Source organism: Anser brachyrhynchus, assembly GCF_964034855.1.
Source record: "Anser brachyrhynchus genome assembly, chromosome: 4".
NCBI classification, from domain to species: domain Eukaryota; kingdom Metazoa; phylum Chordata; class Aves; order Anseriformes; family Anatidae; genus Anser; species Anser brachyrhynchus.
In genome coordinates this window covers 66,333,083-66,356,387 of record NC_137698.1, presented here as the reverse complement: position 1 = coordinate 66,356,387, position 23,305 = coordinate 66,333,083, and the positions used below count along the sequence as shown (strand labels likewise).

The window sequence follows — 23,305 nt, the reverse complement described above, 5'->3', positions numbered from 1 at the left end:
GGGGAAGCATAACTGGAAGTTTTTCTGTTTAAAAGCACGCTTTCAGGTCAAATTGAAATGCTTTCCCTGATTAGTTAAAGAAACCTAAAAAAAAAACCCTGGCAATTCGCAGAACCTAAAACTTTGCAAGGTTTGTTGTTGTTGTTTTTGTGTTTGTTTGTTTGTTTGTTTTAACTTTACATACTTTACATACTTGTTTAGCCACTGTCATTTGTCTGTGATTTGGCTCCAAACAATCTCACCTGCAGTGGTGGCTGGGTTGCTCCAGGGCTGAACACTGCAATCCACAGAGTCCAGCAAATTCCCTCTGAAAAGAGGGGATTTAGGCTTCTGGTCATAGTAGCTGTAATACAGCTGTGGAGTCCTGCTTTATTTCTGCCATTCATTGGTGAAATTCCTTATGAATAATGTATGATCTGTTTTTCCTGATTGGTTTTGTTCAAATACAATTTAAGAATCCGCTTAACCTGACAACGCCTTTGCATTTTGTCTTTAACAGGTGTTAACTCTTTTCAAGTCTACATGGCCTACAAAGATCTCTACCAAATGTCTGACAGCCAGGTATTGCTCTCACTGTTTCTCATTGCTGTGATCTGTCTTTTCTTCTGTGGTCTCCCTCCTGTCAGCTGGGGAGCTGCTAAAATTGAATCCCAGAGAAACATTTCCACTGGTATGAGTGTTACTGATGAGAATTTGCAGCTGAGGAGTTTTTCTCTCTGAAAGGCCAGTGCTGAGAGGTGGTGAAAATCTGAATGTGTTCCACAGAGTATGACTTTCAACTTCTGCAAGGATTATTTGGTGTCCCTGGCATTGTAACTGCTCAACACTGCCCAAGATTTTGCCCTCCACTTTACTTTGCTGTTACCTTTCAAGAACTCTATGTCAGAGAGGGAGAAAATGGTGGAACACATGAGGCAGTGACAGTTCTGAGATTTCAAGAGTTTCTCAGTTGCTGCAAACAGCTAAATACTGTTGCTGTTTGGGGGAGATGGCCTTTTCTCATTAGGGCTGGAGATAACAATGAGCTTGTTTCTCCAGTGCTCATTACAGATTCCACCCTCTTCAGCTTTCCCATTCATAAGTATCAGGTCATTATAAATGGACAATGGCATCTGTTAGTAATAATAATGTTTGCTTATTCAGTTGAGAAAATGTTTAAATTGTACTGATTCCTAGAGCTGTAGCTCTCAGTCTCTTAAATAACTGATACTACACCTCCAATACATGTGGTTTTAATTGCAATTTTAGACAAAATAGTACATAAATATTCTCTGGGAGGCAGTGCACGCCAGCTTCATGTCCTGGTTGGAATTACCAGAAGTGCTTCAAAATGTTAAACGTGCAGCTGGACTAATGCTTGTTACCCTGTGCAAATGTGCATGTTGCAAGCTATGTATTCTGCCCCATTTAATGCTAGCTGAAGTGATGTAGAGAAAGTGGGCGCTGAAGAAACCTTGTCTTTGGTACTTGATCTGTGTTTGAAAAATGTGTTACTGTGTTACTTAAGTCTGATTTATGCAAAGAATACATAAGGTCAATACCTGTTGAAAAGGGAACTACGGTTTCAGTAAGTCTAATATCAGAAAATTTCAGTAAAAGCAATATGAACAGAGTTCTGAGTGTGAATGTGTTTTCCTTGTTCAGCGGTATTTCCTTCTTTGTACCACCTGCAGCTCTATGAAGCCTTCACCTTTCTAAAAAGTCTTGGAGCTGTGATCCTGGTGCATGCTGAAAATGGAGACTTGATAGCTCAGGTGAGTGAACTGTGATTTTTGCTTCACTTTGTGAGAAGATTCACACGAGAGGGGAAGTAAAAGGCCTCCAGTCTGAGTATAGGTAGGAAAAAAGGGAACTAGCTAGTAAGCACATTTATTGAGCCTGATGCCTTATGCACTGCTGGTGTAAACCCTGGCATGAGAGGATGGAGGCCCTTCTGCATGCTTTGGCAGAGCATCTGTGAGGTATAGCTGTGATCCAGACAGCTCCTTGCCTTGGCTGCAAATGGGGACTGGTGAGGGGGACAGAAGGAAACAAGATCTCTTCTGAATCCAGCAGACACAAGTGAAGCAGAACAACCTAAAGCCTTACTCAGAGATTTGGGGGACAGAAAGTGGATGCGTGAAACTTTATGCAAATGTCTCTTGTTGCAACTATCAGCATAAATATTATAGTGAATTTAGAGCAGGTGGTAAAGCTCTCAGAACTATTTTTTTTGAGAATATTCTTATAGATCTCTGAGGTTTGAATATAAGAATCCACAACGATCTTCAAACATATAAAAACTGTGCGTTGAAGTATAAGTCATATTTTTTAAAGACACCTCCCAGAACCAGAAAAATGGAGTCAAATTCAATGTGTTCCATTAAAAAGTCCCAGATCCCCAGTGACCTCTTTGCAGGTAAGGTCTCCCAAGTAGGGATTATCCTCACGCTAAAGCGTGATCTGTGCAACAGCAGCGGATCGAAAGAGGTATCCCAAGGACAGTAGTCAATAGTAAATCTCTCACTGGTCCTTTTGAGGAGAGGATTCCGCTATAAAACAGAATGGGGAGGTCTGACTGGGTATCGTTATGAGTTCGTATATCTGGGACAGATGAATATTTTAAGGCTGTAGCAGAGACGTCTCACTCCTCTGGTCCCTTGTATGTGTGTAGAGCACCTCAGATATCTGTGAGGCTCCGAGTGAGCTGACTGATTTATTTGCTCAGCTCTTTATCTGCTGGTTTATCAGCTAAAGACTAAGCAACAGATCTGACAGGGAAATTACAATAACAATAGCTGAAAACAAGTTGTCTTTGAGCTCTACACTCGGGAAGCCACATGCTTGTTGTCTCATGCATAAGGGAGGCTCTTAAGTGAATGTTTGAATGACTGAGTGTATAAGCACTCTTGCCTGTAAGGGTTTATTTTGTTGTTTTCCCCTCAGTGGGATTTCTGTCTTTTACCTATGTGGTACGAACTTACTGCCTTTAACAGCCTTCTTTCCCTAGGTCAAGTTTGGCCAAAATAACCACTGGACTCAAAAGATGCTAGTGAGGAGTCAGCAGGCACATACAGTGCAGCTGTATTCTTCTCCCATTAAAACCAAGTGAAAACTATCATTTGGATTCAAGAGAAAAATAATGCTGATTTTCCATGAAGACTAGCATGATTTAAAACTACCAATGTATATAATTTATAATTTTAGCATGACACTAAATGTCCAGTGGAAGCAAAATCGATAATAATAAACATAACTCAATATTACTGTATGAATGGCAAACTGAAACAAATCAAATGGCACCCATGATGTTTTGATATGTGCTCCATTAAAATCAACGTACACTTGTGGAATTGCATTTTTGATGAAAATCTGTTTCTGTTAGCTTTTTCTTTGATCAGCTTTAACATACAGCCATGGAATATGAGCATACAGGAAAGAAACATTAGGAAAAGAGGAAGCAGTAAAGAAATGTGAATTATGTTATACATCAACATATTTCCCCAGCATTGCCATGTCTTATAAAATCAATCTGTTCCTTATGTTTTTATTTAGAAGGATTATTTGGATGGTGAAAAGAAAGCTGGGTGCAGAGATGTTTTGCAGGACTATCTCGTGGAAACAAAAATTTGATCTTATCAAACAAATATTCTATCATATTAGCACTATCAAATCCTCTTACAGTGAAAAAAATTATCATATGATCTGATTTTATGACTTCCTTCAAGATGCAAATGGATCCTATTTTGCTGTCTTGCTATTTTTTGTATTATATGGATGCAACTGTTTATTTTTTATTGTATTTTAATTATCTGGAGTCTTTAACTCACAGTGTTTAGAACTGTTGCATTAATGATTTAGGACATCTGCTTTTAAGAATACGTATGAAACACTATGATTTTCCAACCAAAATAATCTTTATTACACAGTCGAATTAATACATTCCTATTAATCAGCTTTGATTGATTGCAGAGAAGGCAAAAGTATACGTGAATATTAACTTAGGTTTTGCTCGAGGATATTGGTAATGTGTGAGCTTTGCACCCCTGGGGACCTGGGATCAAATATTTATTAGATGACAAAGTAAAGTATGTTCGGTAACTCCATCCTTGTCTCTTGGGGACATTTGTTTGTGTCAGAGACATTACAGTTGTTGCACTCTGCTCGTTACCTGTGGGCACGGCAGGCCAGGGTTTGAGGGACATCAGCAGCTCTGTTCCCACATCTGCTCTCTTAGCAGACCTGTGCCAAACTCAGATCAGAAGTGGCTGAATAACACTTTCTACAACAAGGGAGCTTTATTCCAATACCACTGCTTGGTCTTAAATTAAAGAAAAGCGAAGCTCCTTTTCTATTTAAAAAAATTGACCTAATTGCACCAAAGCTTGGTAGCACAGATTTTTAATGACAAAACCCCCATTGGTCCTAAGCAGGGCTTCTTGGTGTGGACACAGTGCCCTCACAACTGGAGTGCACTTTTTTACTTTCATGGAAACATAGTCTTAGTGATTCCCTCTGCAGGAAAAAAAGTGTAACAGAAAGCTCAGTGACAAAGGCAAGACTTTATTTGATGAAGTGTCAGCAATGCTAAAACTTTAATGAAGATAACAGCACTTCATAGGTTGCAGACAGAAAGGAACTTCTGGGAGTAAAGAAAGAATTGCAGGATGGAAATATTCATAATTACTATTTAAAATATTGGTTGAAGCCTGTTCCCTAGGCTGGTGTCTTGGTGTCAGATAGGACTTTCTGGAAGACAGAGGAGACTTTAGCAGGCTTACACAGCTGCATTTGCACTAACAGAAAAGGGACGGTCAGAAAGCACGGCTGTTAGCCTGCTGGGGGCTAACTGGTACGAGAGTCTTGTCCTGGTGGGGTTGTCAGTATTTATCTGTTTTGTTCCAGGAACAAAAACGCATCCTGGAGATGGGAATCACGGGACCCGAGGGACATGCCTTGAGCAGGCCCGAGGAGGTAAGAGGCTTCTCTCCTCTTGTCGTTCATGGAAATCTTTTGTCAGGCACATTGTACCCCTGCGTGGCCTTTGTACGTGCAGGTGACAGATGGGTGCATGGGGTAGATAGTCTGTTTCTCCCATGACTTCCAGAATTACTCAAAGTTGTGTAAGTCCAGGTCCCCTTCAGCCTGTTTGTATGAAATACCCTTCTGCTGCCGGCCGCGGGTGCATCCCCGCAGGCCTGAGGTGTCCTTGTGCTCTGTCACAGCTCCACCACCGCGCTGTGCCAGGCCTGCAGGCCTTTTGGACTGTGACCCCGGCAGTTTGGTCTGTGACTACAAATACCGGGCTGAATTTCAGATTTCTCTTCATTTCCAAACCCCATTTCAGCTGTGCTCTGACTCTCTAGGATTGGAGCACAGCTTATGGGATAGACTTTGAGTTTACCAGATTCATTAAATTGCCTTGGATGAAAACCTCCTATACAATGGCTGTGTACGTATATGCTGTGCATAAATGTTTGCCAACATATGAATCTATGTTTATGTCAGCAGATACATTTGTAGTAGAAATGCAGACTGTAGTAATGCAAATATGTGAGAATGGAAAGATGCTGCGAGGCAGCTCAATTTATGCAATTCTCTTGTAATAAAATGAGCCGCTTGCAAGGATCATCTCAGACATCTGGAAAGGGTTTCTTTAATGAGAATGAAAAGACGGATACATGCCGATGTCTCTTAATGTAGACAGTTCAGGCTGCTAATAGCATGATGGGGGGCAGTAGTGGGAAGTGACTGCCTTCCTTGAAGACTAAAGAGACAAGGCCCTGGGGATTTGAGGCTAAACTTGAAGAGACTGTTGTGGTTTGCAGATCTTTATATAACCTCTCCCCAAGGCAAGAGGAATAAACTTAATTGGTCACATTCTTCTATTGAACTGTTTGCGTTTTTTCATTTTTCTGTTTAACTTCCACTTAAATTATTCTGAAATAATTGAGGCGTTTCCTTTTAATGAGAGTAAGGACCTAAGGAAAATCTGCATTTGCAATTTCCAGGAAGGAATTTTATATCTTTCTGACTGTGCCATCTGATGGCCTCAGCCCCAGTGCTGAGGCATAGAGGTCCTGCTTTCCTTTTTTTTTCTTTTTTTTCCCTTTTTCCTGATTTTCCTTTTTTTTTTCTATAGGTGACTGGGGATTTGAGAGCAAATATTGGGATAAAAGTCCTAGGAGAACCTGAAGTGACAATCTGATTTTAAGAAAAAGATATTTTACAAATCTGTGAAGAACTAAGGCATGTGGTTTTAGACAGGTTAAATTGCTCAACTTTTCTAGCACAGCTTTGGGAGAGGATTTTGTGTGTTGCCTAGTCAGTATTTTCAGTTATAACAGATTTTTAGGTATTGCCAATGCCAATACTGTGAGTCTGTCTAGGAAGGAGGAATAAAACTGATGACTGGGTAAAGCAGTCTCGGAGCCACTGGGAAGCACTGCTCCTCCATATGAAGATGACTGCTTTGTGCCTATGTCCCAGATGACTCCTTGAAAGAAGATTGTATTTATGCTTGCTGACAGAGAGGACTTACTGGGCGATGTTTCAAAGGCTTTTATGGATTATGGGCTAAATTCAGTCCATAATGCTGAAGCTGCTGTTTGAGAATATGTTCACTGTCCTCTTATCCTTATGTAAAGATTTCAGAGGGTAAGCTGCCAGGGAGAGCTCCAAGCTGGGGCACTGTTCCCTTGCTTCGTTCTCCTTCCAGCTGCAGAATACAGTGAGAGGCCCAAAGTACAGGCTTGGGAGGGAGATAAGAAGGAGCCCTGCCAGCCACTTGGATGTGATCTTCCTTGCGGGCCAGCGAGCTGTATTAGCACTAGGACAACTGTACCCCCTTAGCGAGTACAGCCTGGCTGTGATTACTCCTACCACAAAATGCCTGAGGGGGTTAGCTCCTGCTTTCCAGCACTGCATATCCCACTACGGAAAAAGCAGAATCTAGTCCTGAAGTATTGTTGCTAAACAATGAGAAACATGGCTCAGTACTCCAGTTCATTTTTTCTTGTCTGCTTTTGCAGTTAACTTCTTTCATTCTTTTTCCCTCAGCTTGAAGCAGAAGCAGTTTTCCGTGCCATCACCATTGCCAGTCGAATAAACTGCCCAGTGTACATCACCAAGGTGATGAGTAAGAGTGCAGCTGATATCATTGCACTGGCTAGAAAGAGAGGTAAGAGACTTCCTTTTCTGCCCCCAGACTTGGATTTTGTGTTGAATAGAAGCTCAGTGGAAAAAAATAAGTTGCTGGCAGACTGATCTGTGCATTTCGACCCAAATCACAGATGCTAAATATTTAGGGCTGAGAAAACTGAAAAGAGGCCCTTCTGTGCTTTTCCACTGAGAATCATAGAATCATTAAGGTTCGAAAAGACCTCCAAGATCCATCTGGTCCAACCGTCCCCCTACCACCAGTATCACGCACTAAACCATGTCCCTAAGCACCACGTCCAACCTTTCCTTAAACACCCCCAGGGATGGTGACTCTACCACCTCCCTGGGCAACCTGTTCCAAAGCCTGACTGCTCTTTCTGAGAAGAAATGTCTCCTCATTTCCAACCTGAACCTCCCCTGGCACAACTTGAGGCCATTCCCCCTTGTCTCACTCCACAAACTCTAAGCATCCCCCATCCCCTCAAAGACTGTGGTGTGACCCTTGTGCATGGGGATGTGTGTGGGTCAGCATTGCTCACTGCAGCCGTGCAAAGGTCCAGGTTAAAGACCACCCAAAAGGGACTTGTGAGCCTGGAGGGTGCCCATTTTGAAGCTACCTTTGTTTGCTGAAACGAGTGCCTCACAGAAACGGCACCTGAAGTGCTGCAGTACTGGGAGACTCAGCTCTTCCTCACAGGTGGTGGGCCAGGACATAGCATGGCATGGGGCCACTCAAGAGACTGAAAAGCTTTGTCCTTTCACAGTCAATCTTTCTTTTGCAATCCTCACTTTCTGCCACAAACTGCATCTTATTAATAATTCCTCTCCTCTGCTCCCCTCTGTTCTCCTGAATTGTCAGTGTTTTCCCATACTTTTTCCTTCCTTCTTTTCCTTTTCCTGTTCTTCTCCCACTTTGTCTTCTGTTTCTTCTGTTTCTCTGACTATTTCCACAGTGCCTCTCCTCTTCTTCCACTTTCCCCTGTTTACAAAGGTGGTGAGGACAAAGGTCAGGCCAAAAAGAGCTGATACGCACTTTTTCCATCTTTTTCTCAATGTCAGTTTTCCCTTCATTTCATTTGAGAACGAAGGAGGGCAACGGAGTCGGGACTGTTCTGCTGGTTGGTGCTAGGAAGTGCATGAGCACCATAGAGAAGCCAAAGAGCTAAATATTATCTTGGTATTTGTATTCATGGAGACTTGGAGTTTGCTGGTGGGACCATATGCTGTTATCTGCTGGTGCTGTGCCCAACCTGAGAGTGGTAAAAAGGCATCTGTCAGCTGGAGCCCATCCTCCACCTAAATTCACTGTGAAGCAGAGCACCAGAGAGAACATGGCTGTGATTAAAATAGTACAAATTAAAACCAGGTCTGAACTGTCTCCTTCTGGATTAGAAAGAGAGCTTTGTAAATATCCTGATCAAAAGCATGTGTAACTCAGAGAGCCTCCTGATTAATTTTTTATCATACAGACAAAGCCAACGCTGCTTAATTTTCTGGGAGCTACGCTGACCATGTAGCAGTGCATAAATTATACATGGCTGTGTGCAGCAAGCTCTGTAATGTGCTGGAAAGAGAGAGGATTGTAATCAGTTCCTGTATATTCTTGCTTTCCCCAAGGTCCCCTTGTTTTTGGAGAGCCAATCACTGCCAGCTTGGGGACAGATGGGACACATTACTGGAGCAAAAACTGGGCCAAGGCTGCTGCTTTTGTGACCTCGCCACCTCTGAGCCCTGATCCTACCACTCCAGATTACTTGAATTCACTCTTAGCATGGTAAGACTTTTTTTTTTTTTTTTTTAACAGTCTGGTGGCTGGGCAGGTGCAAATGCCACATGGAATAAAGCACCTAGGGATCAGCTGAGTTTCCTTTAAACCAGTTCCATACATGACACAGCAGAGAAGAAATGGTAGAAAAACAAGGGGGATTGTTTTGCCCCTGTGTTTAGGCTGCCAGTCTGGTGAACAGGCCTGGACCCTCCAGTTTCTAGTTAGCACATTCAAGATACAACTGCTGGCTATTCAGGCTGCTGGCTATTCAGGTTATTTCTTTTTCCTTCTGCTTTTCAAGTGATTCCTAGTTGCACAGCTAGATAAACAGTCTTTAGCCTAGGACTTCAAACTAGCTTTCTCTCTAATTCTCTGTTTTCTCTAGCCAAATAGTTAATACATAGTTGGATCACATCACCATCCATAACCAATAGCCTGGTGGATAAACCCTCATCTGTGAGCATAGTCTCAGTTCTAAGCCCCAGTCATATATCACAAGCACAGGTCCTGAAATTAGAGTTGTCCCCATAGAGAGAGATACCTGGAACCAAGACAGCTTTCTTGGAGCCATTTTTGTCAGAGCTGGTGCAGGTATGTAAGCCGGAGCACTTCGTAGAATTAGGCTGTCTTAAACTAAATTGTAAATGTTCGTAGCAGCACTGCGCTGCACTGTTAATGAATGTGTAGTCAAGCTCTGAGTTACATGCATTCCTGGTAAGAACATGCAGGCATTTGCACTGTTCTGAAGGCCTGGTGGCCTGATTTTCCATAATTGAGCTTTCTGTTCCTTAAAATAAGAACAAGAAGGAAAATTTACTTTTCTGGCCTCACATGTCATTGTCAGCATCATAAAGAGTGAAGCTCTTTGTGTGCGGGAAAGGCTCTTAGCCAGCATATGTGAATGTATATAAGAATGTTTGGTCCTTTACTCTGTCAGACACAGCTATATGATTTCAGAAAGTCCCCCCAGATAATGGTATGTGGGTTAAAACAAATCAGCTGAAATAGCAAGAGAAATTTTAGACCTGGAATCCAAATAACGACATTAACATTAACATCAGAAAGACCAATTGAGGAGGCAGAGAAGTTTTCATTATCCTCCAAGCATGCAAAAATTACTTTTTTTTTTCTTACTGGCTTAAAGTCCTAGATCATAAATGACAGCAGCTTAGCCTGCTTTTGGTTTTAATACTTTAAATCTATACTGTGAAACTAAAAAGAGCTGTATATATTATCCCTCTGCCATGAGTTTGTGGGGAATTTTATGCAAGGATGATGGTAAAGATAATAATTTGCTTTTCTATTTCACTGTTCATCAAGAGACTGGTAATTTACATTCATTAAAGAATCCTCACAACAGTCTTCTTCTGCAAATATGCATACCGCTTATGCTGTTTCCCACAGAATCTGTTGATTTTTATTTTTTTTTGCTAAAAAGTGGAAAGTATAAAAATCAAAGGTGTCTCCTGAGGTTTGCAGATTGGATTTGTCTCATGAGATTTGGTCCTTTTTTTCGTCCACGGGCCATACACCTTGGGTAGCTTTCATCTTCCATGGTGTACTGCTGCATTATTGCTGCCGTGACATGCTGTTTCTTCTGAACTAGAGATGTGAGATCTTGGTGCTACATGGAAGATGTCATCTGCCTTGAAAACATTGTTTATGGCGAAGAATAACATCATGAAGTATTAGTGAGGTGTTTAAAGATACATATGTCTTCTGTTAAATCCCGCCAGTTTCTTTTTCTGAGATGTTTTCTGTGGTGATCCCTTCATCTCTCAATTTGCTAGCTGATCTGTTAGCTGTTAGTAGAGGAGATCTATCAGTAGGAGTGCTCGTGTGTAACCCTGAGTTGTTGGGTATCTCCCGAGAGTGACATTTGTCAGCTGCCGGAGAGCCAACAGAAGATGTTGGCTAGACTGGGGAGTGCAGAGTGTGTTATTAGATGTTAGAGGAGAAGGAAAGTGGAGTTAATAGCATAGTGGAAGGAGAGCATAACAACATAAACACAAGGAAATGGACAGGGATACAAGGCCTGGCTGTGACATTGATGTTTTTGTGGCTATATTAAGGCCAGAAAAGGAAAAAAGAGAGAGTTTAAGCCATGAAGAACTTAGCTGACGGAAGAACAGAGAGAAAGAAGAAATGGCATGCAGTTCATATCTTTGTTTCTGAGTGAAGAAATTAATGTTTTGCTGATGGATTTGGTTTAATCCTACGGAGTAATATCAGACACTCATTAATAATTAGGAATAGCTAAAACGTATCTGCCTTTTCACCAATAAATACATGACTTTGCCTTCTAACAAAAAATGAATGGCTGGTTGTGAACATAGTGAAGAACCAAAAAGGAGGCCAAAGGGTCTTCTCTGACTGTCAGCAATTGTTAGGGCTGGCAGCCCAGAAAATTGCATTAGAATTACTGATGTGTGACCCCTTTTTTTCTGTACTTGGCTATTTGTTAACTTGTTGGAATCTAAATCTGTGGATCAAAATCATTCAGATGTTTCAGAGCTGGAACTTACGTAATCAGTTTTAAAAATGGATGACAGCCTCTTCTGGACATCACCCTTCTGGAGCGATAGAAGCAATTGTAGTTTGTTTTAATGTGCTTGACTCCTGTAAGCTTAGTCAAGATCTAAAAATATTAGCTGTTTCCTGTGGATAGTAAAGAACCTTTTTTTTTTTTTCTTCTGTTTTTGCAAGTGTTGTGGTTTAACCCGGCCGGCAGCTAAACACCAGACAGTCGTTTGCTCACCCTCCCTCCTCCTTCTCTGGGATGGGGGAGAGAAACAGGAAAGTGAAGCCTGTGAGTTGAGATAAAGACAGTTTATTAAGACAGGAAAATAATAATAACAATAATAATAATAATAGTACTACTAATAATAATGTATACGAAACAAGTGATGCACAATGCAATTGCTCACCACCCGCTGACCGATGCCCAGCCTATTCCCGAGCAGCCGGCCCCCCACCCCGGCCAGCCACCCCTATATATTGTTTAGCATGACGTCAGATGGTATGGAATACCCCTTTGGCCAGTTTGGGTCAGCTGTCCTGGGTCTGTCCCCTCCCAGCTCCTGCTGCACCCCCAGCCTGCTCGCTGGCAGGACAGAGCGAGAAGCCGAAAAGTCCTTGGCCTGGTGTAAACACTGCTCCGCAACAATTAAAACATCAGCATGTTATCAGCGCTCTTCTCATCCTAATCCAAAACACAGCACCCTACCAGCTACTAGGAAGAAAATTAACTCTGTCCTAACTGAAACCAGGACAGCAAGATACTGCATATTGGTTATGTTCTTCCTTCTTATTCCTCAAAGTGGCAGTGTACCATTTCTGATCTCTGCAAAGAACTTTTCTCTAAGGTGAAAAAAAAAATCATTGTTTGGTTGCTCTTTCTGTGTTTTACTCCATACCTTTCTCTGTGTAAGACTTTTAAATTAGAGAAATCCAGAGTACATTTCACTTGCACTATCCTTTTTTTTTTTGTTTGATTAGAATAGCACTCCCTTTTTTTAGAATATTTTTCCCTTTTTTATTTTCATCATTCTGTTTTGGTAGGCCAGTCATTTGTGTAAGAATTACAAGAGAAGTGTATGTGCAGAGGAGAAATGCAGGGAAACAAGCTTGATGCTCATTACTTTGTACTGTAAAATATGCTTTTATTTCTACATATGGTTATGAATTTATCGTGTGTCAGACATTTCATACAAGCTTCTGATCATTTCCTTAATCTTATAATAATCCTTTGTCCTGGTTAGTGCTTGTGCCTGATCTCTGTCGATAAGCAGCCTTAAACCTGAGGGGGCTGTAATCTGGGAATTCAGGATGTTCCTGGGGGAAAGTGGAGATGTCCAATACTGCTGTTGCTCTTCAGTGACCTGTGGCCAACATGTAGAGGCTGCTGACATGACTTGTAGCCTATACCTCCATCGTGTAGGCTTGAAAGGTCCATTCGAGCTAGTCCGAGACCAAGGTAGCCTTGGTGACTGCTCTAAACCTTTTGTGTGTTAACTCCGCAGTGGGGACCTGCAGGTGACGGGAAGTGGACATTGCCCATATAGCACTGCCCAGAAAGCCATTGGAAAGGACAACTTCACTATGATTCCTGAAGGGGTCAATGGAATTGAGGAAAGAATGACTGTTGTCTGGGACAAGGCTGTAGTAAGTAACTACTTACTTGTATGGATTAAAAAGAAATTGACTGTTGGCTGAATGATGCAAGCCAGGAGACTCTTGGCCAGTACTTCAGTGACTTCCTAATATATTTCTGAGAATTCCCAGAGACCTACTACAAGATGAACTGTTTGTTTCAAAGTTTTATAAGCTCAGGTCTGTGTTTCACTTCTGACAGCACAAAGCCATAGTGTTTTATCAGACCTAAGGCTTCACAGACTAAACCACTGTAATTTTTTCAGTTGTGTCAGAGAGGTTGCTTCCCACAGACATAGGATCTGGAAGCAGTTTAATGATTTTGAAGTAGACCCTGTATAAACGTGATGAATGGATTGTTTGAATTTGGGAAGTGTCTCATCATTTTTGAGAAATTACAAATGGATGGCAGCTGAGCCTGAGGCTACACCATAAAATGCTTTGAAGGAGAACACTGCATGTAATTCATACTGGCATATTTTGCTGTGGGGTGCCGGTGTATGTTAGCAATTTTTTGATGGTTCCATGGATCCTAATATAAAATGATATCTTCCCTCCATTGCCCGTCTTCACATAAACAGTCTTACTCACACACACACTTATTACCTTACACTGCATTGCACTTGAATGCATATTGCAGACTGCAAGGTGGTAGTATTTAAAATGCTCTCATGAGCACTTTACCCAGACCATGTTTAATAACCCCTTTCTTCAGGGAATGCTATTGAGTTCAGAAGCACAGAAGCAGCTTCTGACATCTGCCATGTAGGAGCAAAGCAGGAAAGCAAGCAAAATGCAACCAGCCAGTGATATTTCCCTTTTGTTACTCATATGAAGACAAAGAGCTGCCACAAGTGTTACAAAATGGGATTTACAGGTGACATTAATTCCTGGACCACTGAGTAGCTTGTATTTTGGGAATCTCCTGGTTGACTAGGCAGAAAATATGTGTTAAGCAAATAAACATTGCTTTTTTTTTTGTTTCCAGGGAAGACCCCAAATACTCTGCTGAAAAATCAAAAGGTGCAGTGAACAGCTGCTATTAAGCTATCACTGACTGTATAAAAAGTTCAATTGGTGGTGACATTTCTCCAGGCAAGAGCTTTATAACTGGGGTTGTATTACTCAGATTTATAGATTTTGTAATGCTACGAGTAGAATGGACTTAATTTGCAAAAAAAAAAAAAAGTTTCTAAAACAGTCTGAGCATTCTTTAGACTTGAAATTTTATTTAATCTTGTAATACTCATATAATTTCCCTGGTTTAAAATCAGTAAAATGTTTAAATGGCAATTACTAGGACTAGCAGCAAAGCACACATGCATCAGTGTAGGGAAAGCGACCTTAGCTGAGAAACTTGATGGTATCATCTGCACTCAGGTTTTATTGTCTGTTCTTTGGGATGCCAGGAATAACACAATCATTTACCTGAAACTCCAAAGTAATGTGCCTTGTATAAAAACCTGCTTAATAAAGCCTCTGTTTCACGCAGCATCACCAGATATATGAACTACACCCTTTCCCATGTCTCCTCAGCCATTCAGCACTCTGTATACTCAATTACTATCTTATAAACATGTTTCGGTCAAGTCATGTTGTTTTTAGGCCACAGGTAAGATGGACGAAAGCCAGTTTGTAGCTGTCACCAGCACCAATGCTGCCAAAATCTTTAATCTGTATCCAAGAAAAGGACGGATTGCTGTAGGATCGGATGCCGATGTTGTTATTTGGGACCCTGATAAGGTGAAGACTATAACAGCTAAAAGCCATAAATCGGTAAGAAGAAAAAGAAAACAACCAATGAAATATGTCTCTTGCTTTTCAAATGTCAAAATTATGTGAACTAACATATTGGATATAGAGGAGTTGGGGTAACTGCCTGATCCTTTTCTGAAACACGTAAATATTTCTGAAAATGAAAGTAATGAATCTTGCATTGGAAGCACTGGGATCAGGAAGGATTTCTTTTCTCTCAGCGTATACAATTGCACTATTTTTATATGCTTGTGCCTGATCTGTAAATAGGTGTGAATCAGCAGGTCTGCAGCTGAGGTTAATAAAAGCTGTGGAAATAAATCTAAAACCAGCTTACTTCTTTTGCTTGTATGAAAAACACCTGATATAAAATGCACAGTTAAATCAACAGTATTCTAGCGTATTATAGATGATTGAATATTTTGATAATACAGCTCTGATCAGCTTCATGGATGGGATTTCTTATTTAATTCCAAATCCTTGATGTGTACTACTCTGTCCCATAGCACAGAATACCAGTGACTCACAGTCACTTTCATTTTGGCAGTTACAGGTTTTGTGTGTTTATCTTACGTGTTATCTATCTCAAAGTTTTTATCTCATTGTTCAGTGCTTTGTTTTTTTATATTGGGAAATTCTTCCAAAAATTGTACTGAATATCCAGTGATATGGTTTATATTAAAAAGGCATAAACATTTGAAAACCTTTAAAAGCTGTAGATGATGCATTTTTTATTTCTCTGTCTTGAGATATTGCAGTATTTTTTAGAAAGTAATAATTACCTGCCACTTGACAGTCATTTCCATTTAGTTTCAAGCTTTCCTGGTCCTTTCTAGGCTTTTTCAGACAGAAAAATTCAGGCAGAAATATGCTGGCCCTGAAAACTCAGTACTTGCTGCAAGTCTGAAGCTTGCTCTGCTAGGCCTTTGAAATTCCCTTATCCAGTCACAGCGTGTACATGATGGGACTCAGTCTTCTGGGTATCCAACAGCTGAGTCAGAATTTTCCTTCTTATTAAGATTACTGAATTTCTAGAGGTTCTGGATAAACAGGGTAAGTCCTCAAAAGCAAATGAGATAAAGTCTTGATGGAAAGTGGGCAATACATACAGGGGAGTCTGATTGGACAGATTCTTTTTAATCATTTAATCAATAATAATGCATAGAAATGCATTGCTTTTCCTTCAGAAAAAGCAATTTTATATGTCTGTTAATGGCAGTTGCTTAAAAATATGACTACAAATGTGTATTGTAAGTTACTAACTGAAGGAGACCTTGTACTGAACTTGCAGTATGTTGGTTGATCCTCAGGCTGTTGAGTACAACATCTTTGAAGGAATGGAGTGCCACGGTGCCCCGCTAGTGGTCATAAGCCAAGGGAAGATAGTGTTTGAAGATGGAAACCTGCACGTAAATAAAGGAATGGGCCGCTTCATCCCCCGCAAACCTTTCCCTGAATATCTTTACCAGCGCGTCAAAATCAGGAATAAGGTAATGTCAGATATTATTTAATTTTCTTCCAAGGCATACCTTTTCGGAACCACATTAGCAAATTTTAATTATTATTACTAGTGTGCTAATATAAATCTGTGTAAGATGACCTATGTATGACATATGTCTGACCTATGTTAGTATATGGTCAAAATATGACCAAAAACTGGCTCCTCTGCAAGTGCGAGTTGATATAACTTAAAATTGCACTTCAGTGGGTAGAGCATGTAAGTGCCATTTGGGTATATAATTGCCGTATGCCCAGCTGTGCAGTCTTTTGAAGGGAGGTGGAGTAGTGATAGAATTTACTTTTAGTTAGATGTCAGCAAAAAGATACAGATTCTTTGGAAGGAGGGTTAGCCAGAAGAAAAATAGCATTTTAAATTGCTACTAAGCTTTGCATACTGAACAGCCCCATTGCAGAGAAGAAAAGCATCTAAGTCAGAGATGCTTATTATATTTGGCATCTCTGAACTGCTGTTGGTGCATTTGCTAAACTGAGTATTAGCAGCATTCACAGCTCAGAAAGCTTTTATTGTGTATTAAAATAGAAGCTTGGGAAATGACCAAGATCACAACTGGGTCAGTTCTGGTTTTGAATTATATTCACGCTCTGCTGTTGAAGACCAGTTGGCTTGGCACTAGTTTTGGGTTGTTTGGAAATTGCTTTTTGCCACTGGGCAATACAGTACTTTGTGAGAACAGGTAACAAAGACAAATTTACCAAAAAAATGTGTTTTCTTCAACAAGGCATATGCCTGTAAGGGTGGCAGCTGAAATTAAGTCTACAAGTGGGAAGGATAAGAGGCATAAAAATAAAATGCATCTGCAAAGGAGTTTTGCAAAATACCAACAAATTAATTTTTCTTTTTTCTTATTTTTTTTTTACGTTAATCAGTTAGATGACATGCGTCGCCACATCTGCCTTTCAAGGGTTTAGCACATGGGAACGCTATATAAATTGGAGTGACGATGTTATTTAAATAGTGAAAACAGCACTTGAAAAACAAGTATCAGAGAGTGGTGCCTTACACCGGGGATTTGGTCAAAAGTAACCGGCCCAAATAACTTGCATCTTGCAGTGGGCCCAGATTTGGGGAAAGACCTTTGATTCTAGATACATAGGCAAAGGTCTGCAGAGGGACCAAGTGAGGCATTGACATTATTGCTCGTCCAGCTCCCTCTGCTGCCTGCCGAGAGGAAGTGAGAGCAGTCTTACATCTTGTGTTTCTTCTCAGAGTCAATTTTTTTTAATTGAAAAGGTTTAGAAAAACCCACTGATGGTGATATCAGCCACCATCATGTGGCTATGTCACCACACAGCAAAACCCATCACACAAGGGTCTGCAAAGCTTTAGCTGGCCCAGGAAAAACCTCCTGGAACAGAGACAGCAGTGCAAATCCCTGCCTCTGTGGAGCGCTGGATAGTGGGTTCACTGCTGTGATCAGCAGCTGCTTCCCTCTGGGCATTAGCTTTGGCTCAGCTTGTGAGACAGTGTCTCTTCTGAGCCTGATGTCCCTGTCACCAAAAGCAAGGAAAATGCACTGATTTATGTAAGAACAAGATCAGACCCCTGTGAATAGCGTGGCCTTCCTCCCCAGTACTTTAATTGTACTGTTAACTCACTGGGGAAACGGTCCTGAAACAATAGTTGTGTAAGCCTTAGATTTATAATCTTTAGGATGGGCTTTGGATTAAGAAATTCAGTGGCTTCAGATTCTTCCTGAAAATTTAAAGTGGTTCTTAAAATACTGTTTCCTAGATTTCTGTGTTTTTAAGGCTGATGAGACTGTTATGATTCTCTTTTCTCATAATTGTCATAGGAACTGTACAGGGATAAGATACAGAGACCTTAAACTGAAATCAAAGCTCAGGTGACAGTCTATTGACAGATAATGAAAGATGGGTCCCATGCCACAGTCTGTTGTATAATTGCTTTTCTAGTTCGTGACAAGAAGTGGAAACTTTTGAAATTTAATTTGAAAAATTGCCACTGCTTTTCAATGAGGTTCTAATGAAAATAATGTGATATTCAAAGGGGAGGAGCAGAGAAAGCAGGTAAGAGTGAAATTGCTACAATTGGTACAGTGACCATCAGTCTTACCACAACCAAAATGAGATTCAGAAGCTCAGATATGAGACTCACCTGATCCAACCCTGCTGAAAACCCTTTGAATGGAGAGAAAAGAGATGACAATGATTGATCTTACTTAAAATAATGTCGTAGGTGAGATCTATTGTTCTTTTTGAGATCCGATCTCTCTCCACTGACTGCAAAGGAAGCCTATTAAGTCTTGATCTCATGTGCTTTATATATACTTATTATATATATACATTTATAAAATGATGAGAGGAGACTTTATAGTTTCCTTTGTATATAAAGCAGACTGTAGCTTTGACAAGAATACAGATGTGTTTTTACTTCAGCTAATGCAGAATATAGGTCTGTGCTCGGTGGCCTCTGTATACCAGTATCATTAGGCAGCATTATCAGAGCATTCAGTGTCTGATTTTATTCTATATTTATTCTCTGATATTTATTTGCTCTAGGTGGGAGGACTGCAAGGAGTCTCCAGAGGAATGTATGATGGGCCTGTGTATGAAATCCCAGCTACGCCAAAATATGCAACTCCTGCACCCTCAACTAAATCTTCTCCTGCCAAAAACCAGCCCCCACCAATCAGGAACCTCCACCAGTCTAATTTTAGCTTATCAGGTAAGTCAACCTGACTCATTCGAAATGCCTTTAAAGCCTTCAGTATGTATGGATTGTTGCTGATAAATTTCAATTATAAAAATTACCTCTTTAACCATATATGTGTGAAATATATAAGCACATATATACGTGTATGTAAGAACATCTGTAGTTAGGTATGTTCATATACATTCGTTCCCTAGGAATATTTTACAAATTACCAAATATTCAAAATGTTTGTCATCTAAAATATTTATCTGCTTGCAGTCTTTTAGTATTATTTACCTGACACCTTATGGTTAGCTGAGGTCTCTGGTTGATACGACTGAGGCCTGTTGGTATGTATGGTTGATGGACTTGGGCCTGGTGTGACTCATGTGGCTCAAGCACCTCAGATTTCTTTCTTGCTGCATCACCAGAAACTGCTAGAGACAGAAACTTCAACTGTCCTTGTCCATGGTTGGAAAACCACATGCAGAATCTATTAATATGCCGATTATAGTATTTCTTGTCTCTTTGCTCTTGGTGCCCAAAACATTTTCCGTGGTACTTAAGAAATAGACAAGAAAATCATCCTTTGGGGTTGTTGGAAATAATTCCTGACGTTTGAAGATAATTACAAGTGTGCCAAATCATTGTCCTTCAAAAGTCTATGGCCCAATTGGTAAATAAGTGGCTCTTTATGATGTTGTTATGAAAGTGACTGGATTTTCTCCCCTGTGGGAGCCAATGGTGGAGTTTTCATCCCTGACAGATCCTGTCTTTAGAAACTAAATGAAACCTCTGGAAGAATGCCTAAGGAGAGCAAATATTTTAAAGACCCTTCTGGTGAATTGGAGTGCATTTTTCCCTGTACAGTTAGGTCCATGGTGAGCATATACAAATATGTAAATCTGTATAAAGCAACAAAAGTGCTTTCAATCTTGACCTCTAAGAATAATAAACAACAAGTGGGATTTTCAAAAGCACCTGAAGCTGAGGTTTCACAGTCCACTGCTGGATCTGTGTATTACCATGGCACCTGGTGCTAACAAGTATGATCCAAATCAGGCAAATGCACATTACTGTTTATGGAATTAAGCAGAACCAGAGACTTACGATAGCATTTAAAATGATCCTACACTTTCATAGTAGTGTTATGTTACCTATAAGAAGCTTGTACTGTGATCACACGATATTTGGTCTGGCAGAAAGCTTGCTGTCACAAGTTTAATCTTACAGCATTTTAAAATGCATTTTGAAGCGGGTGTGAGTTTACATCAGATCCACGTTCCTTTTCATGGGGACTTATGATCACTAACATCAAATTTTCTGTACTGTTAACCCATGGACCCAGTGGGGAAAGGTGTTCTAAATCAATGAGGCAGGTTTGAAAAAGCCACTTTACACATACGTGATTTCCCAGTTAGAGCAGCAATATTTTTCAGGGTCTGATCTCATGGAGGGAATCCATTCTGTAGATTGTCATCCCTGCATGGGCTCTTTGTCATGTTAGTGGAAGGCAATTGCCCATGTAGGATGAGCATCAGTCTGATCCCAAACATTTAAGCCTACAGTTCTGATTGAAGATGACTGGAGCTAGGCACAGAAATGTGCCTTTGCAGATCTCTCTAGCACTTCAGGCAGGGGTCTGGCTCAGGAGAAACCAACTGATGTGAGGGAAACATAGCTGGAATGTCAGGTAAAACATCACCGCTGATGATTTTTTCCTTTTCATAGCTTTGTTTCCTGTATTCCTCTTGTTGCAGGAGCTCAGATAGATGACAATAACCCACGCCGTACTGGACACCGCATCGTGGCACCCCCTGGTGGTCGCTCTAATATTACCAGTCTTGGCTGAAAAATGGTGATGGACAGAAACACGAGGAGGAAGTATCATGGGAATAATGTACATTCCCTTCAATATCTGTGTTATCAAACCCACAGTTTTATTTGGTACTAATGGAAATAAAAAATGTCTCTTTTTTTTTTTTTGTATAGGAAGAGGTGATAATAGTGTGGTGTGTTTGCTTGGAACTACTTGCCTCACAATTGTGCTTTCATGCCATAGTCACCTTAAAGCATGGTGCTTCCATTGCCCCTTTAGTGACTACAGGTTTTAGCTTCGTCTCGTAACTGAATGATGGTTCCTTTGCACCCTTTCGCTGTATTAGAGTAGTTAATGCATGTTACTGAGTTATTTATGCAAGTTGCATTCAGTGAGTGAGTCCCTATAGAACACGTTGCCAACGATTGACTAGACACAATGCCAAGATTAATGTGTATTTGATAACTATCACCAAAAACACTTATGAAGGAAGAAAATGGCCATCTTGAAAGTATGCAGTAGAGTAGTATAGGCAGCTTCTGTTTTATCTTTAATTTATTATAAACCCAAGAAGCACTTCAGAATTTCTCAGACACAGAAAATCACCAGAACTTAGAATGACAAATGGTCTTTGTAGCACCTGTCTGTACCCACTCAGTAGGTTCCAAGTCTGTGTCTTCATTGTTTCCATTTTCGACAGCGCCATAATTTATGCAAAGCAATGCCATTGCCACCCCTGCAGGGATTTCTCCACCTGGGCAGTAGTGCTCTCCTTCTGCATGAGTTTTTTGGTACTTACAGATAATCCAAGTTGCCGTCGGATTTTTAAAGTTTTTTGTACAAAGTTTTTCCTTTGTAATCACATGCATTTTTACTTACTCTACCGTATCAAGATCTACTAGTCGTGGTTCTATTTCTGAATTCAAAGCTTGTGAAATAAAGGAAATTAATTGATGGGTAAGCGTCTTCCTCTGCTTTCCAGTGCTGTTACTCAGTGATTGAAAATGTAGAATGGAGAAACTCATGAGAAACTGTCTTTTAGGTTGGCATCATGTGAAAGAAGGAACCGACCTCCCTAGATCACGAGGGGCCTTGTATAGATGTCTGCATATGCATACTGTAAGCATGCCATAATCTGTCTTAATTAGAGCTCACTGTAAAAATATACTTACCACTTATATTGCAGCTGCCTCAATTTTGGCCAAGTGAGACCTAAATTAGCTTTCTTCCAAGGCTTTCAAGTTTACCTAACTTGTTTCAAATGGACTTGATTGCCAGCATCTTCATCTGTGCAGAAACAGTAAGCAATGCTCCAGTTTGACCAAAGCTGTAGTTGACTTACTATTGGTTTTCTTGGTGTGCTCTGTGCTGATCTATCTGCCCTTTGGCAGTGTTTAGGCATGTCATGAACAAGACATGACGCAGAAAAGGTGAGAGGACATGGACTTGTATTATCTTTTTCTGTAAAAGAAATGTTTTGTCCTGTTTTTATAATTATCTCACAGACTATGTAAAAGGAACATTTTCTATCACTTTTTACCTGTCTGATTGTGTTGCAGATGTTGTGGGAAGTGGGTGCTATAGCAGAGGGTGGGGTACTCTGAAATTAAGCAGGCCAGCAAAACATTTCCCACTGGCCTTGTGCCATTTCCTACACTACCAAGCTGCAACAGGAAAAGTACTGTAGGAGCACAGTGCCAGTGGAATGATTTTATCTAGTCTCGGGCTTGACCATGTAGCACTGGTCAAGTTCTGGAAGATAGCCTACCTGAAGCGTGTCATCTTACTCTGAAGCCAGTGTGCTATCACCTCCAACTTTCCTAGGAAGGGAACCACTACCCTAGAAAACTTCATTTCTGTTAGCTTGGCCTGAAAACCTGGCAGCAGAGCTGGTCTGAATAACTGGCTTTTCTTTTTGCTTTGGCTTTGATCTGAACCAGTGAACAAACACTGCAATTCAGCCTGAAGTCAACTGAATTGATTCTGTTTCCAAAATAGAAGAAAAACATCGCCTTTCACGAATACAATTATTTTCTTTCTGGTGCTCGTAAACAAACAAAAATAAACCAACACCCTTCCTCCTGCCCAAGGATTCAAATCCATGTTTCCTGTTGCCTGGAGAGTGCCCTCATCTCTAGGCTGGCTTGCTTGGAGATCTGTGTATTTTATTATGTAAAGCAATGGCAGCATAAAAGTCTGAGGACAAACTGCTCTGGAAGAACCTACAGCCTAGCAGGTGACCCATCTTGTTTAACAATCTTGAACCAAGAATCCACCGCCACTGTCTTATTTCAGCCTGTTTGCTCTAAGTGTTGACAGTGCCAGCAACAGGTCTGGTGATCTAACCCTGAAAATAGAAAGCAAGCTGGCTTGTGAAACTATCATCTGGCAAATCTGACATAGTGTGAAAATTTTGGAATCGCTGATTTCAGTTTCCGTAGTGATTTTCTTCTGTGTTTGTACGGGTAGCAATGTTTGCTTACCTCCGCATAACACT

At 40.7% G+C, this 23,305-nt stretch overlaps 1 protein-coding gene across 2 annotated transcripts in view; it reads left to right on the top strand.

Annotated features, from left to right (window-relative positions):
- Positions 1–21,769, top strand: part of CRMP1 (collapsin response mediator protein 1) — a 49,738-nt gene extending 27,969 nt beyond the window's left edge. For both annotated transcript variants that reach the window (XM_080588975.1, XM_080588976.1), the window contains exons 5-14: positions 500–561; positions 1,674–1,754; positions 4,885–4,953; positions 7,039–7,159; positions 8,758–8,914; positions 12,931–13,072; positions 14,666–14,836; positions 16,126–16,305; positions 18,857–19,022; positions 20,750–21,769. In XM_080588975.1, coding sequence (XP_080445101.1) covers positions 500–561; positions 1,674–1,754; positions 4,885–4,953; positions 7,039–7,159; positions 8,758–8,914; positions 12,931–13,072; positions 14,666–14,836; positions 16,126–16,305; positions 18,857–19,022; positions 20,750–20,841 — 1,241 coding nt within the window. In that variant the 3' untranslated portion in view covers positions 20,842–21,769. The remainder of the gene's footprint in view (positions 1–499; positions 562–1,673; positions 1,755–4,884; positions 4,954–7,038; positions 7,160–8,757; positions 8,915–12,930; positions 13,073–14,665; positions 14,837–16,125; positions 16,306–18,856; positions 19,023–20,749) is intronic.
- Positions 21,770–23,305: the final 1,536 nt, after the last annotated feature.